We start from the raw sequence: 16,806 nt of genomic DNA, 5'->3' as shown, positions 1-16,806 counted from the left end.
GATGCAGATTTTTGTCCTTACCCCCTTCCTCGCCAAGGCCACTTAGCAGGTAATGGCTCATCAGCCTTGTTGACACCCGACTGAGGCATCAGCTTCCCTTTGTCTCTGAGGAACTGGTTTAGCCACTCCCCAAAGTTATTTGGGAAACATACTTCAGTCATGATTTCAGCTTATGTTCATAACTTCACATATAATGTTGCTAAATGTATTTTGCCATATTATTGATCAGCAAATTATGCATTTTAAATAATACCTCATAAGGCATACCTTGCAGAAACATTATCACAATAGTGTAGGGTGTATATAGGGATGTATACGTACAGAGATATATTCAGTCACACTTACCCTTGCAAATTTCATGCCGTCAAAAATGTTCTGCCCAGCTCTACTGGAAAAGCACAGAAAATAAGGCTGGGCCACCAATATGCTGATAACTCCTTTCCTATTGCGGGTGTCAGTATCACAACCACACTACTACTAGTCTTTTGTGATTCTTTTCAACCAAATGTTATCTGTGGTTTCTTGCTATTGAATTGACAGCCAAACAAGCAATACCAAGGTCTTTCTAATCATGGACAGGCATGAAGAGGGCACATAATACTCACCTTCTGTCAACATCTGTTTCAAGAAAGATTGTTTAAAGAAGCTCCAAGTCAACCTAGCCTCTTTCCAGTCAACCACAGTCTGCAAGAAAGAAATACGTACTGTGATTTAACCATTGGAGTTGATTTTGAGAATTAGAATTGCAAGATAATATGTGAATACATTGCTCTTATCATCAAGGCCAACTCCATTTACTCTAACCCCCTGTACTAACCAGGAAATCCGTCTCTATTATTGCAACTAATGACGAACATAAAATATTCTTGAATACAAGCACAGACTTATCACTACAAGGTGACAGACTAAGATCAGTCTCCACTGAATCGCACCCTACAAAAACAAAAAGAACAAGAATAGCTGAAAGTTTCTACCAGGAAGCATTGCACAGCACAGGATGGGACCAGGGAGAAGTATATTGCAGCTGATTCCTTGATATGCAGTAAGATTTCTGTTATCACTTAGTCTGCTAAGCCTCTACCATGAGGACAGCTGAAACATTAGGAAGGGTCAGTTTTCTTTCCGTCTCAAGTTCAGTTATTGAGTGTTGTTCTTGAATTCTATGCCAACCCTGAGTAGACTGAGTAAGTCGGGGTGGGCAAACTTTTTGGCCCAAGGGACACATCTGGAAATAGAAATTGTATGGCGGGCCATGAATGCTCATAAAATTGGGGTTGGGGTGTGGGAGGAGGTGAGAGCTATGGTTGAGGGTGCGGGCTCCGAGGTGGGGCCAGAAATGAGGACTTCAGGGTGCGGGAGGGGGCTCCAGGCTGGGGCAGGGAGTGGGGTGCTGAGTGGTGAGGGCTCCGGCTGGGGGTATGGGCTCTGGGGTGAGGCTGGGGATGAGGAGTTTGGGGTGTAGGAGGGTGCTCTGGGCTGGGACCAAGGAGTTCGGGGGGAGGAATCAGGGCTGGGGCAGGTGTGCAGGCTCCGGATGGGGATGAGGGGTTTGGGGTGCAGGAGAGTGCTCCAGGGTGGGATCGAGGGGTTTGGAGGGTGGGAGGGGGATCAGGGCTGGGGCAGGGGGATGGGGAGAGGCTCAGGAGTGCAGGCTCCAGGCAGCGCTTACCTCAAGAGGCTCCTGGAAGCAGCGGCATGTCCCTTCTCCAGCTCCTACATGGAGGCGCGGCCAGGCGGCTCTGCACGCTGCCCCGTCCGCAGGCACCGCCCCTGCAGCTCCCATTGGAGCACCGGAGGGGGGCCATGCCGCAGCTTCTGGGAGCCGCATAGAGCGACCCCTGACCCTGCTCCCGGCTGGAGCATCGGAGCGGGGCAAGCCCCAGACCCCACTCCCCAGCAGGAGCTCAAGGGCCAGCTTAAGACAGCTGGCAGGCCGAATCCGGCCCGCAGGCTGTAGTTTGTCCACCCCTGGAGTAAGTTGTTCTCAATAAAGTTCTATCTTGGATACAACTGGGAAAGGCTGAAAGAAGGGAGAACACAGTGCTGCTGTAGGAGCATTAATAAGCATGGAGAAAGCGATCTGATGATCATGCTTCCCATATTTAGGAGAAGGAGAGAATAAGGTCTACATCTAATTGGAACTGCATGCAAGTGCTCCAAGTCCTAGGAAGCAAACTATTAATATTTAAATGTCTCTCTAGTTAAGAAGGGTGTGCCTAGTGCAGTAATTGTGAACAATGAAAGGTTTAATATACTGAGATTTGTGGCCAAATCATCCCTGATTAACTAAATCACAGCCAAAGGGCAAGTTGGAGCAAAGATTCCCACTCTGAGGTCTTGTGTTGACAGAGCAGACAAACCCTGCTTTGATTCCCTTTTGCTTAACTGTGAATGCATTTTTTAAAATAGTGGTTTATTTAATTCTTGAGATGAGTAACACTATTTCTGTTAATGCTCTAGATTAGAGAGATACAGTGGGTGAGGTCATATCTTTTACTGGACCAACTTCTGTTGGTGAAAGAGCCAAGCTTTTGAGCTTCCACAGAGCTCTTCTTCAGCCAAGAGCTGAACAGAAGTTGGTCCATGTAGCGGGGTGCTTACCCCGCTCCTGCCCTGAAGGGCTTAAAGAGCCCTGGGGGAAGGTTGTGGCTGGGAGCTGCTAAGCTGGGCTGATTAGGAAGCAGCTGCAGCTGAGCCACACCCCAATCAGGCCTCAGCTGGCCCTATATAAAAAGGCTGTGAGCCAGAGGCCAAGCAGTCTCCCTCTGCCTTCAGAGGGAGAAGGTCCTGGCTGCAGCGAGCTAGAGACAGAGTACCTGAGTGGAGCAGGGCTGGGGACAGGCTGAGGAGCTGGGGAGCTCCAGCTGGGAAAGCCCCAGGCTGCGGCCTAGTAGGAGGCCAAGAGATACTGGGGGTTGCAGAGGGCAGCCCAGGGATAGGCCAAGGCAGCAAGTCCAAACCCAACCTTGCCTATGATGAGTGGCTGATACTGCAGTCTGCTCCAGGGAGCGGGGGCTAGTTGGTGACTGGCAGTGGCCTTATTCTGAGGCGAGGTAGGGATAGTGGGTGAGGGTTCCCCGGGGAGGGGAGACCCTAGTACTGAGGGGTGTACTGCCAGGGGGCAGCACCCCAGATAAAAGGGCACCGGGGTCCGGGAGGGACATGGGGGCCGGAGAACAGGCGGACCACCAGCCTGCAGGGGGCGCTCCAACAGTGAAATGAGCTAATTCCCGGAGACGACCAGCAGGAGGCGCCGCAGGGGTGAGTCCCCTCCTCTACAGTCCAATAAAAGATATTACCTCATCCACCTTGTCTCTCCAATATCCTGGGACCAACACAGCTACAGTAACACTGTGAACAGCGTTCTATATTGTTTGCAAGCACTGTTTATTCGTAATAACAGATTTAGCTGTGCCTTAGAGCTCATCAGGTGAAGCAGCATGAAATGGTTTGTAATAATCGTGACTGACATGAAAAGTTTAGTTAATGTCTATAGCTCATACTACTGCTCAGATTTACTGGCAGTACCATTTTAGGCTAAAAGTTAATGGGTGTTATTTTACATTCCATTGACTTCTTGAATACATATGCAGGGCTTAAAGCAAATAAGGCTTTCTACAAAATTTCTCACAGGATATGCACAAAGTGCAGTCAGCAAAAGGTCACTACTTCACCCTTTTGCATAAAACCGGATGCCAAAACCCCCCAAACCACTGCAACTTACTCTAGCAGCTGCAGACTTTTTCCTCCTTCTCTTCCTTTCTTCTGCTTAGTGCCTGCCAAGCTGGCTCATCTGCTTCAGACTCAGCTGCTGCTTTTATGCAAGGCAGTGCTGCCACCACCACTTGGAATATGAGCACCTGCAGCCTCACTGGGGAGACAGGAGCACACCCCAACCGCTGAGTCCACCCTCTAAATTGTTGCAATTTTTCTGACAGCAGGAAGATAGAAGCAGGCATCTGTGCATGCAGGTCTCATACTCGGTGTGGCTAGTAATGGACAGCATCATCATTTTGGACAGCAGTTCGGGGGCAAGGCGGAGAGACACGGCAGCTGGTGCAACTTCTGCCTCCCTGCTGAGGCCGCAGCTGCTCATGTGCACCGAAGAACAGCAGTGCCACCTCACATAAAAACGGCTACTGAGCCTGCAGCAGGTAAGCCAGCTTGGCAGGCAGGTGGACACCGAGCAGCAGACAGGAAGAGAGCGTGGAAGAAGTCTGCAGCAGCCAGAGTAAATTGCAGCAGTTCGGGAGTGGACTCAGCAGCCAGTTTTATGAGAGGCAAGACGGCCACCACTAGAAATTGCTGCTCCAACATGACACTGCCACATGCTACACGCCACACTGAGCCCCAGACCAGTGCGCACAGGTGCCCACTTCGATCTCCCTGCTGTTGGAAAAATTCGGGTATTGGGCTAATTTTGCCCAGTCCATTAAATCACAATTTTCCTCAGAGAATGAAACATGTTTTGCTGAATAGGGATTCTGAATATTTCAGAGTTCAGTATTTTCCAAAAACATTGGGTAGAAAACTCCACAGTACAACAGTGAGATTATCATTCCATTAGGAGAGAAACTAACCTGCTTGGAATTAAATCACAAATGCTCATTCTATTCATTATTACATGCAGCTACATTCTTAAAGGTCTATGCAAAAACACTAGAAAATATATTTCAGTGAAACAATCCTGCATCGAAGAAATTAGCTAGTTAATAACTGATCTCATTTCTCACTTCAATAAAAAGAGTGCTTGAGAAGTCTGGGGGAACCAGAGTGTTGACCAGAGTGAGGTGGTGGCCATGTTTTAAATAGTAATAAAAGCTTTATTAATACAAAGAGAACCATTACAAGAATAATTTACCCAACTTGTTTGTTCTTACTCAATTGTATCCTCTGCAAGGAGGCTACATCCTGCAAACTCACACTTAAGATGGGTATTACTCAAGTAGTTTCTCCTTATTCAGCAAAACCAACTTTGAAATTCCCTTATTCATGAAAGACTACAATATTAAAAACTTTAAGCTCTGCAATTTACCTGGTCTTCAGTCAAGTTGGGTAACAGATCTGTCATTCTAGAAACTGGAAAAGATTTCTTTGTTGCTTCAGGAGAACCCAAAAACTTCATGAAATACATTACATAGCACAACACCAGAATACTGGTGTATAAAAGCTGGAAGAAGAAAAAAAAAAAAAAAAAAAAAAAAAAAGATATGAAACATAATAGAAACTACAGATTTAAAACTACATACTAGGGTTCAGCTAAATAATAATTGGATACCTCACAATTATTCTGAAATGTCAAATAGTAATAGTTTACAAACAAATGTTCTAAACCAAAATTACTACTATCACTAGTCACCTTAACACACAAAAATCCCATTTTTTTTTTTTTTTTTTTTTAAAACAGCACATTTTAACATTACTGGCCCCGATCTGTTTCACTCCACCCGAAAATTGGTTATATTTGCACTGCAATAAAAGATTTGCAGCATGGCTGCAGCTGGCCCAGGTCAATTGATTCAGGCTCACAGGGCTCAGGCTGCAGGGCTAAAAAGTGTAGTGTAGATGTTTGGAGACAAAGCTCTGAGACCACACAAGTCTTTCACTGCACTGTTTTCCTCTTGTGTTGTCCAATTCATTTGTCCTAGTTAGTAGATATCTAATTATAAAGCTTTAATTAATTCATAGACTATTTTATTGTATTGATCTGTGCCACAAGCACTTGTATATGGAGAAGAGGTTTATAAATGATTCAAAAAACAGTTGAAATTTGCAGCCAAATTATAGTAATCTCTGTAAAAGGGGGACCTAAATGGAAGGATTGATAGCAACTACAGTGACAGACAGCATTAATATTATAACGCCACAGGTATGCACTACATTTTGCAGAAAAATTAAAGGCAGGATATTTGCAATCTAAAGGCCTGATCTTACAAATTATTACTATGAAGTAGAGTTTTGCAGGATTAGACACTAAACTGGAAAGGGTTACAAAGATAAAAATAGTTTGGTGAGTCACAAATATACAGTAGAGAACACAGAGAAAACTTACCTGGGCCAAAGAAAAAATGTAAAGTCCCCATTGTGGATACAGCACTACTAAAATAACTGTCAAAATGCATTTGGAGATTATTGAAAGACTTTCAGCAATTACCTAAGGGGAGGGGAGGGGAAAAGAACACAGATTCACTGCCAACTGCATCAGTCAAAAGACCTGAAGTGTACACAAACTGCATATTCACTTATTATATATGTACATTTAAATACAGGTGTTAAATATTAGGTATCTCATCACACTAGTCTAACTTCATTCAGAGTTATGTGGTTAAATACCCCAGTCATCTTTGACTACTTCAATCAAGACTTTCTCCACCATTATCCAGTATATGCAAGTATAGTGCTCATTTTACTAACCTTAAGCCTTATAAACAAATGTGCTTGTGCCAAAACCCAGAATGGTTCTCCTAGAAGTTCAACCACTGCAGAAAGACCAAATGCAACTACTCCAATCTTATAGTAGGGAACTGAGTTAGGATCAGGAACTTCAAGTAACCGTAGCCAGATCCAGCCCAGGAACAGTGACCAACACACCCCCAAAGGAACTCTTTAAAGAAAGAAAGAAAGAAAGATCAAATAAATTGTTTTTCTGAGTTATAGAGGCGCTTGTCTAAATGGCAAAAAACAAATTAAATTAAGTGATCACATATTGCAAGCAAAAGAGGAGGGAAACGTGCAGTTTTCACTTTGCTATATACACCATTAAAATATTTGAATTGATACTACAGGATACAAGTATTCATATTTAATTTCTTTGTAGTGCTTATATTTACATAAATACGTTAAACATTCTAATAGAAAAAGTTCAAACCATTACCATCCACTGCTCCAAAAAAAACCCTCAACCCTGCCCATTGTTGCTGTTGTTTTAAAAAGATCGCTAACAAACTTCCTTGACTTCTTTTTATAGGCCTACCCCACTCAGTGCCTCCTCAAGTGCACCATGTAAGAGGCTGCAGACAGCCTCCTCACCTCTAGGGGACCACTTGCATGGCTGTAAGACAGACCCTTCTTTCTGAAAAAGCCAGTCTTCAGTAAGACTATAGAAAGACATACTAAATCTTTTAATAAGTTACAATATACTAATGACTACTGCATTATGCTGCTAATAAAGTAACAGTATAGAAATAGGAATTACTGTACAATTTATCTTACCCTATGATAACCCAGACTGGAAACAAAGCCATAGCAAAAGCCCCTGGAACACACAAATAAGTAGGAAAAACTGCTTTCTCTTGGAGATTTAGCATTAACAATTACAGCCATAGCAAATCATCATTACTAGCACAATTTCAATTATGGATGACAACACTATTTATTCAATACAAATAGGCCTTTTTATTTATCTGCTTTACCATATCTGAAATAACTATTTGTAATTCAATTTAAGCAATATGGACAGTAACAATATTTTTACATCACTTCGTACAACAGGGCCCTGACTGGCTGGTTTCAGCTACTACCACACAATGTAAGTTAAACAATAATAAAATTAATGGCTTGTCTACAGGAACACTTAGTTCACAACAAGCTGGGGCACACTAAGTGTTCATGTGGACCCAGCTGACACACACTAACAGTTCCTTAGTGTGCTTTGATCTACTCTCGTTTCAAAGCAGGGCACATAAAGTACACTAAGGAACTGTCAGTGCACGTCAGCAAGGTTCACATGGATACTTTGTGCACAGCAGGCTAGTAATGGGCTAGATTCACACCCCAGCTTGCCATGAACTAATGTTTGCATAGACAAACCTGAAGAAGCTAAGTAATAAGAAAACAACACACTACATTTTGGCTGCTAGACATTTTGGCTAGGCACCTAGTTTTGCTTCTTCCACATTTGAAAACATAAGCACACCTCTGATCTTATCTAAATGTGGCAGTTTTGTGGGTGAGGGAAGGACAACGTGTTTCTCTGATTTCTCATTCTCCTATTCGCACTTCCACTCCAGGGTCCTGTACTGGGCCAACTATTACTTCTAAGCAAAAGTTGTACTCTGCTTCCTCCAGGAGCAGACAATTCTAGTACTTAATTAGCCTCTAAAGTAACCAAAGATAGCCGAGCCCTCAGGGACCAACCACAATGCTTTTGCAGTGCTCCAAACCCCAAAGAGATTTGGGATCAAGCTCTAGATCCAAACTTGGATCCTCCACATAAATTAAAACCTTCATTTTCGGTTTTACTTCTCCCCATGGGGAGAAGATAAGCAAACACACACACGACAGATGCTAGTCACAAAGCTTAAGGCGCTACGAGAAGGCGTTCAGGTACTATGGTGATGAATGCTGTATAAGAACCTCTAAGGAATTTAGTTCTAATACTTTTGAAGTACATGTTCCTAAATAATCAAATTTTCCCTTGTGTGTATCTTGACTATAGAATTTACTTCCCTAGTGTAGCTCCAAAAGAGGCCAAGTGCATGGATACTAAGAGCACAGTATAAACAATAATACTTAACTCTCATACAGCACTTTTCATCAGTAGATCTCAAAACACTTTTAAAGAGGGAGGTAAGTATCATTAATCCCATTTAATCTAATGCCTTGAGTCTGTGTCTTCAGGCTGCAACTGAGGAGATCATAATGTGCTACATCCTGGAACAGTAGTCTAGTTAGGTAAATACATATTTTCATCTTTATATGTGCTCAGACATCTGGCAATGAATGCTTTTATAAACATAGACTGGAATAAATAAGAATCTCAAAAGGAAACTTACGTTAGCCACAAAAGATTAATAGTTTGGGTCCAATTTCGCTTTGTGCTGCCACTCAAACAAGCCCTACGGAACGCCTCTCTGGCTAAGAAAACAACTGTAGAATAAAGTAATGTTAGCCTAAAGAAAGGGGATAAAAAGATAAAGTGATTCATTTGAGGGCTTGTCTTCATGTACAGCACTACAGCGGCTAAACTGATGTTTAAAAACTAAACCGACAAAGGTACTTTACCTATAAACATAGTTTAAATACCATGGAGCAAAAACTTATTTCTAACAGAAGATCTTATAATAAAAATCGTGCATAATAGAGGGTTGACCAACTTGCCCCCAATGGGGGAAGATGTGGTGTCATGATATAAGGTTTAATACAGATATAAGCAAATTGTATTTTTTTTCCTCATGTGGTACATTGTTAACATACAGTTCTCCTGAAGGGCAGGAAAGGAATAAGAGTACAGCAGTGTTTTTCAAATGGATGCTCCAACCTTTACCAGGTAAGGTTTAAGCAAGTCCCAGGGAAGTTGGGAGGAAAGGGAATACTCTACCCAATTTGCTTAAGATTTGCCAAAGCCAACACGAGGTACCTGTATGTTCAATATTGAATATTAAGAACCTACTAGACAGTTACTCATTTATAACTTCAAAACTGAACATTATAAAGCTACTCTTATCACAAGATTACAGGCACACCATTGTACAGTTCAAAATTCAGACAGAAATGTTTCTAATGCCACTGGAAACAGCTCTAAACATTTCACTTAGCCATCCTGCTAGTCCATGAGGCAGAAAGTGAAACAGATTGATATACTTTCCTTGCTCAGATTTAGAGAAATCCAACAAGCAAACAGCACAAAATACCAAGAAGTACTTTAAGATTTTTTTTCTGAAGTGTTACTAGCAAAATGGGTAAGAATTTGTTTTTAAATACAAGGCATATAATCTTACTTCAAGCCTTTAAAATGTACTGACACCAGCATCTTCATTATGCTACCATGCACCCACTTTTTAAAAATCTTGCATTAGGGAAAGCCCAGGTACTTCATTTGTATTTAGACAAGGAACAACGTGACAAACTTCTATATTGGAATCATTCACCCTCAATTCTCATTACCTTACATTCACAAGGCCAATCATTTCTTTTGATACATAGCGGAGAGTAAATGCATTTAAGCCAAAAGTAATCACCCGAAACAATATCTGTGAAGAAAACACACAGAATAAGTTGCATTAGTCACTTTCAAAAATGGGCCAATATCAATCTTAACAAGGGAGCAGATCCTGTGCAGGGCCAAGCACTTTCTGAAAGGTGCTGAATTCTTTCAGCTCCTACTGAAGTTGATGAGGATATGTGCTCAGCTCACATGAGGTGTCCAGTATCTCACAGGATTAAGCCCATGGACAATAATTTTTATTATTTGCTATCTAAATCAGTGGTTCTCAACCAGGGTATGACACGTCAACTCATCTACATCATTGTTTCTCAACATAGGGGTTACGACTCCCAGTGGGATCACGGGACGGGTTTAGAGGCACCACAAGTGCAGGGCCAGTGTTAGAGGGTGGCAAGCAGGGCAACTGCCCAGGGCCTTATGCCACAGGAGGCCTTGCAAAGCTAAATTACATGCGTCAGCGCTGGGTGGCGGGGCTTGGGCCTCAGACTCCTGAAAGGCATACAGTAGTCTGCAAAGGTTGAGAACCACTCATACAGCATCAATTTATCTAGAAATAATGTACATTGGAAACAACTCACATGCTAAATGCATTGTTAGTCTAGAAAAGAAAAATTACTCATACGGAAGAACTACATGGAGGTGCAATGTCATACATCTGACGAAGTGGGTGTTCACTCACGAAAGCTTATGCTCCAATACGTCTGTTAGTCTATAAGGTGCCACAGGACTCTTTGTTCCCCCTTAAATATACTGTAAGCACAAACTTACTAACCAAGGAAGAAAGCATTTTCTCTGCTTCACAGATGAAGTGGATTGCATAAGATGTCACAGCAGGTCTGTGGTAGAGCTAAAAGACCCTAGATGTCCTGACTCCTGAGCAGTGACCATGATGCTATCTATTTAGCTTTTGTCTTATGTTGCTTAATTGTGTTCTCTCCCCAGTAACCTATTATGGGACAAGGTACAAGCCTTGACACTGTTTGCAGAATAGCTTTGTTTTCATCTGTAGCAGACCCAGAAATAAGTAGGAACACAAAACAGCAGGCAGTGAGCACAGCAGGAGGCCAGGCACAAATGACAGGAGAGAACCTGCAAAACTCAAGTGTCTGAAGACAAACCTCAGTTACGAAAATAACCGAGCCAGAGAAAGGGATGGAAATAGGAGAGGACAACTTAACCTAGCTGGTCTCCGTGCTCTGTCAATTGTCACGATACGCTATGGCAACACACAGGAGCGTGAGCCTCCAATACTGCTCTGCGTAGTAATGTGCTACTTACGGTGTACTGAGCATGCTCAGTTCATCTGAGCATGCTCAGTTCATCTGTTGAAGCCACTGCCCTTCACCCTACCCTTATACCCATAAGATTCTGCGGACTGCTTTTGACAGGGGTTAAAAAGTGGCACACCCCTGAGCTAGCAAGTTAGAGCGCTTTAACTTGCCAATATAGATAATCTCTGAAACTTAATTCAGTGAAACATTTTACATATATCCCCTCAGAAACAAAGAATCCCTTATCACTGTATCTGAATGCATAAAGTCTCCGAGTCAAGTTGTCTTATCTGCTGCTGGGATTCCCTGAATTCCCTGAATTTTTTATTCTAATTTTTTCTTCTCATTTGTAGAGCAGATGTTTATTCTGTTGGATCATCTGACTTCCACTCTGATTGAATTTCTGGCCTATTGTCAAAACTTTGTTTTGAGTCAATCCACCAATGGGGTAAATATTGGTGGTCAAACCAATAGTCCGCCTAATCTAGTATCCTGTCTTGTGACAGTGGCCAATGCCAGGTGCTTCTAAGGGAATGATCAGACCAGGCAATGACTCATTGAACCATCCCATTGTCCACTCCCAATATGTGGCAGTCAAAGAATGTTTTAGGGACATGCAGAGCATGGGCCTGCATCCCTGATTATCTTGGTTAATAGCCAATCTACTTATCCTGAGGGACTGATCTAATTCTTTGTTCAACCCATTCATTAGTTTTTCCTTTCAAAACATAATGCACACACATCTACAACCCCAAGATACCTTTACAATCACAAGAATTCTAAAATCATGGCGTTATACACCCTCGAGTCAAGAAATTTTAATAAATAAATGATATCTTTTTTTTGTGCCTCTTTGTTCCTGAGCCTGTAGGGTGCAGTAAAGCCAGTTCCAATGCCTTGAGCCTAAACACCTGAATGAATCTTAGTCAACCCTCATACTCCCAAACATTTAATATACCTAAGGCCATATGTACACTTTAAGTTTGGGTTAACTCAAGTTATGTCACCATAGAGTCACTACCATTACTATGTCACTTGTGTGCATGCCTCCTGGACTCCTTGCCTCAGCAGTCAGGGTACTCACCAGAGGCACTTGTATAGATTCAGAGTGAGATGCACCATGAATAGATATCCCACTGTCCACCCACTGTATTTTGGGAAGCTTTGGTTTGGCAGTATATGCTGGGTATCAAACAGGTCAGACAGGGTGGTTGTGGCCATGGGATCCAACTTCTTATAATGTTAACCATCCACTAATTTTATAAGTATCCCATACATAAATGTATACATAATGATTACACCTTTCTTTCTAAACCCACTAACCTGCCTGGCCCTCCTCACTGTCTGCCATCTCACACAGAATCATGGAGCTTGCATGGCTCTGCATTATTGTCATGAGCATTTAGACCCAAAGGTGCATGCTCCTTTACTATTTGCAGAGCAGCAAACATACATGTGGGGTGTGATATTATACTCTACATTCTTTATGAAAATATGCTTATGATATTATATTACACAAACATTGCTCTACTGGTGGTTCTTGCCACAAAAGCTCCTCTAATCCAATGGCGCTGTAGCGAGGTCAAGACTCACCAGCACAGTGCCTCCTGCTGGTCGTCTCGGGAATTAGCTCTCCAGTGTACAGAGCGCCTCCTACTGGCCAGTGTCTCGCTTGCCGCTGGCATCCGTGTCCCTGCCGGACCCCAGTGCCCTTTACCTTGAGGTGCTGCCCCCACAGTAACCCCTTATTCTGTGTTTCCCCTCCCAGGGGAACCCTCAATCCTCTAAACCCACCTTGCCTCAGTGGGTACTGCCAGTCATCATCTAGCACAGGGGTCTCAAACACGCGGGTGATTTTCTGCGGCCCGCAAGCCCCTCGCAGCCCCCCCGCCCTCCCCCAGTGTTTACCAGAGTGGCTCCGGCCGGACATGCACCGGGAGCAGGGCATGCTTCCTGTCTGCCTGCCCTGCGCAGCTCCGGGAAGAGGCTGGAACATGGGGAAGGGGGGGCGGAGGGGCTGTGTGTGGCTGTTGCTTCAGGCAGTGCCCGCAGCAGCTCCAATTGGCCGGGAACGGGGAACCGCGGCCAATGGGAGCTGCTGGCGGCGGTGCCTCAAGCAACAGAAACACACAGCCCCTCCGCCCCACCTTCCCCAAAGTTCCAGCCTCTTGCGGGGGCAGGGCAGACAGGGAGCCTGCCCTGCCCCCGGTATGTGCCGGGCCAGATCCTGCCCCCTGAACCTCTCCCGCATCCCAACCCACTGCCCTGAGCCCCATGCCGCACCCCTCCTGCACCCCAACCCCCTGCCGTACCCTGCACCCCTCCTGCACCCTGACCCCTGCCCTGAGCCCCCTGCTGCACCCTACACCCCAACCCACTGCCCTGAGCCTCCTGCCGCACCCCACACTCCTCTTGCAACCCAACCCCCTGCCCTGAGCCCCTTGCCGCACCCTGCACCCTGACCCCTTGCTGTATTCCTCACCCCTCCTGCACCCCACACCCCAACTCCCTGCCCTGAGCCCCCACCACACCCCACACTCCTCCTGCACCCCCTGGGGGCAGGGAGGGGGCAGAGTTGGGGTGGGGATTTCAGGGAAGGGGTTGGAATGGGGGCAGGGAAGGGGTGGGAAGAGGCAGGGCATCATGGAAGGGGTGGAGTGGGGACAGGGCCGAGGGCGGCAGAGGGGGAAGGTGTCAGTAATACGGCCCTCGGGCCAATGTACTAGTCCTCATGTGGCCCTCATGGTCATTTGAGTTTGAGACCCCTGATCTAGCACTCGCTCACTGGGGCAGACTGCAGTCTGTCATGGCCACTCATCATTGGCAAGGGGTTAAGACCTGCTGCCTTTGCCTATCCCCAGCCTGCCCCTCTGCAGCCCCAGTACCTTTTCATAGGCCTTCATCAAGGCCTGCAGCCTGGGGGTTTAACAGGCTGGAGCACCCCAATTCTCCTTGCCCTTCCCCAGCACTGCTCCACTTCAAGTACCTTGCTTCCCTTCCCACTCACTCCAGGGCTAGAGTGAGACTTCTCCAGCTTCTGGCCCACAGCCCTCTTATCAGGGCCAGCTGGGCCCTAATTGAGCTGGCCACAGCTGTGTACCATCCAGAAACATATATAAGGAAAAGGTTATTTTCATGTTTTGTCAGCAGAGGAGTTAAAACTGTCATATCTTTAGCTCGTACCCAATCCATCTCACTTTCTGTTAGCATAATAGCTAATAATTGTTGTTCAGAACACCACAAGGCTAACAGGTATGGCCCTTCACAGCTCTTAGGAGCTTCTAATGGTAAGTTTTCAGAGTAGCAGCCGTGTTAGTCTGTATCCGCAAAAAGAACAGGAGTACTTGTGGCACCTTAGAGACTAACAAATTTATTAGAGCATAAGCTTTCGTGGGCTACAACCGGATGCATCCGAAGAAGTGGGTTGTAGCCCACGAAAGCTTATGCTCTAATAAATTTGTTAGTCTCTAAGGTGCCACAAGTACCTGTTCTTCTAATGGTAAGAATTCACTAAGAATTCACTAAGGCCATCTGATGTAGCTAATTCCTACAGATAGCAGTCTCACATTCCAATGGTGTGAGAAACTGCTGTCTGTAGGAATTAGCTTCATCACATTGCAGTGTTACAGGTAGCACATCCCTATAGTTTGCAGTTTCATACATGTCTGTGTGTGAAAATGCTATCTGTAGGACCATGCTACCAGCAGCAGCTACAGGTCCTACTTTGCTAAAAGGGTATTTCAAGCAGTCTCACGTGTAAAACCAACCTGCAGGGCCGGCTCCAGCTTTTTTGCTGCCCCAATCAGCGAAGCGAAAAAAAAAAAAAAATAAAGCTGATCGGCAGCACTTCGGCGGCAGCTCAATTGTGCCACTTCATTCTTCTGCAGCAATTCGGCAGCGGATTCTCCACTCCCTCTCTTCCTCTTCCCGCTGCCGAATTGCCACCAAAGACCCAGACGTGCCGCCCCTTTCCATTGGCCGCCCCAAGCACCTGTTTCCTTCTCTGGTGCCTGGAGCCGGCCCTGCCAACCTGATAGCTTTCTTTAACAGTGTAACAAGCCTAGTAAGGCTTTTGATACTGTCTCCCATGACCGTCTCATAAACTATGGAAAGGAAACCTAGATGGACATAACGATAAATAAGATGGGCGTAACAAGTGGGGTTCTCCAGGGATCAGTTCTGGAGATGTTTCTATTCAAAATCTTAATGATTGAGATAATGGCATAGAGAGTATACTTATAAAGTCTGTAAAAATTTAAGGTCCATAGAAAACATGACCTATGAGGGAAGACTGAAACATGATAACAGTTTTCAAGCATGTAAAAATAAGGTAGCATCTTTTTTAAAAAAAGCTGTTTCTTACAATCTATACATATCACTAACTGCTACAGATAGCACATTCCTACACGTAGCAGTTTCACATACACATAGTGCAAGACCCTGCTATCTGTAGGCATCTGCTACATCAGGTAGCAGTTTAATACAATAGCAATTTCTTACAATCTACGCGTATGGATAAGTGCTACCGGTAGCACATTACTACGCGGAGCGGTATCCTACACTCGGAGGAGTTCGCTCTCACACCGGAGAGGAGATTCCCTTCTTCCACGATAAGGCGGGGAGCGGGAGCCGCCTCACTCGCCAAGAGCCGCGTCTGCCTGCTCTGGAAGGGGGACCCCGCGGGCGTGGGGGACGCCCACCAGAGGAGCGGGGGGGTGGGGTACCTGCAGCAGGGCGCTGGAGGAGGCCAGCCGGGTGGTCTCGCTCAGCACATCCTGGGAGCCCATGGCTCGCGCCCCCGACGCACCAGGGGGAGACGTGCTATCTCGTACGCCGGCGGGGCTCAGCACCCGGACCCCCGGCTGCCACGCGTGGGAACCGCTCTCAGCCTCCGCTCCGGCTCCATCCCGCTCCCAGACCGGCGTCGGTCTCGGGCGGCAGAGAATCGGGAAGTCAGTGGCGGTGCCGAATTGTCGCGCATCGATCTCGTCAGCAGGGGCGGAGCGTGGGGCTCTGGCTGCCGGGCCGCTTCCTCAGGCCGCCGGAGCGCAGCGCCTCCCCCACCCCGAGGCGAGACGCTGAGCCACTTCCCCGTTCCAGCCCAAACCCTGACAAGGAGACATACCCCCTCCGCACCCACACCCTTATAGGGGACAGGCAGACAAGCTCCCGCCCGAGAAGGGACAAGGGGAGCCACACAACTGCCCCCCTGCATTAGGCGGGAGAAGGGGGCAACCCTTACCCATGACCCTTGTAGGGAACAAATAAAAATACCTCCCAACACTCAAAGAGAGATGCTAACTCACACCGAGCTCTTGCCCGAGCTCTTAGGGGGAAAGGAAAACATGCATATAGGTCCCCCAACCCCTATGGAGTCAAGGCAAACACCACCAGCGCTCCTCCAGTCCTTCTAATGGACCAGGAGAGACATCCTTCACAGGCATACAGCTCCCCCAAACTCTACCCTTATATGGGACAAGGAAAGACAGCTCCCCAAACACCAACTCTTAAAGGCAGCATGGAGACACCTTTCACACACACTTCTCTCCCTTTGGGTAGATTAGAGATGTACTTTGATTCTGTCCTGAA

General features: G+C 45.7%; 1 protein-coding gene across 2 annotated transcripts in view; it reads right to left on the bottom strand.

Moving 5' to 3' along the window:
* The window catches only part of RFT1 (RFT1 homolog), a 39,655-nt gene extending 23,496 nt beyond the window's left edge, over window positions 1–16,159 (bottom strand). For both annotated transcript variants that reach the window (XM_024195679.2, XM_026656687.2), the window contains exons 1-7: window positions 15,942–16,159; window positions 9,886–9,971; window positions 8,775–8,891; window positions 6,415–6,604; window positions 6,053–6,154; window positions 5,036–5,170; window positions 606–684 (exon numbers count right to left, since the gene is read on the bottom strand). In XM_024195679.2, the coding sequence (XP_024051447.1) occupies window positions 606–684; window positions 5,036–5,170; window positions 6,053–6,154; window positions 6,415–6,604; window positions 8,775–8,891; window positions 9,886–9,971; window positions 15,942–16,004 (772 nt within the window). In that variant the 5' untranslated portion in view covers window positions 16,005–16,159. The remainder of the gene's footprint in view (window positions 1–605; window positions 685–5,035; window positions 5,171–6,052; window positions 6,155–6,414; window positions 6,605–8,774; window positions 8,892–9,885; window positions 9,972–15,941) is intronic.
* Window positions 16,160–16,806: the final 647 nt, after the last annotated feature.

Source organism: Terrapene carolina, unplaced genomic scaffold, assembly GCF_002925995.2.
Source record: "Terrapene carolina triunguis isolate 2854851 unplaced genomic scaffold, T_m_triunguis-2.0 Scaffold232, whole genome shotgun sequence".
Lineage (NCBI taxonomy): Eukaryota > Metazoa > Chordata > Testudines > Emydidae > Terrapene > Terrapene triunguis.
The sequence above is the reverse complement of the archived record's forward strand: the minus strand, read 5'-3'. Positions and strand labels throughout refer to the sequence as shown.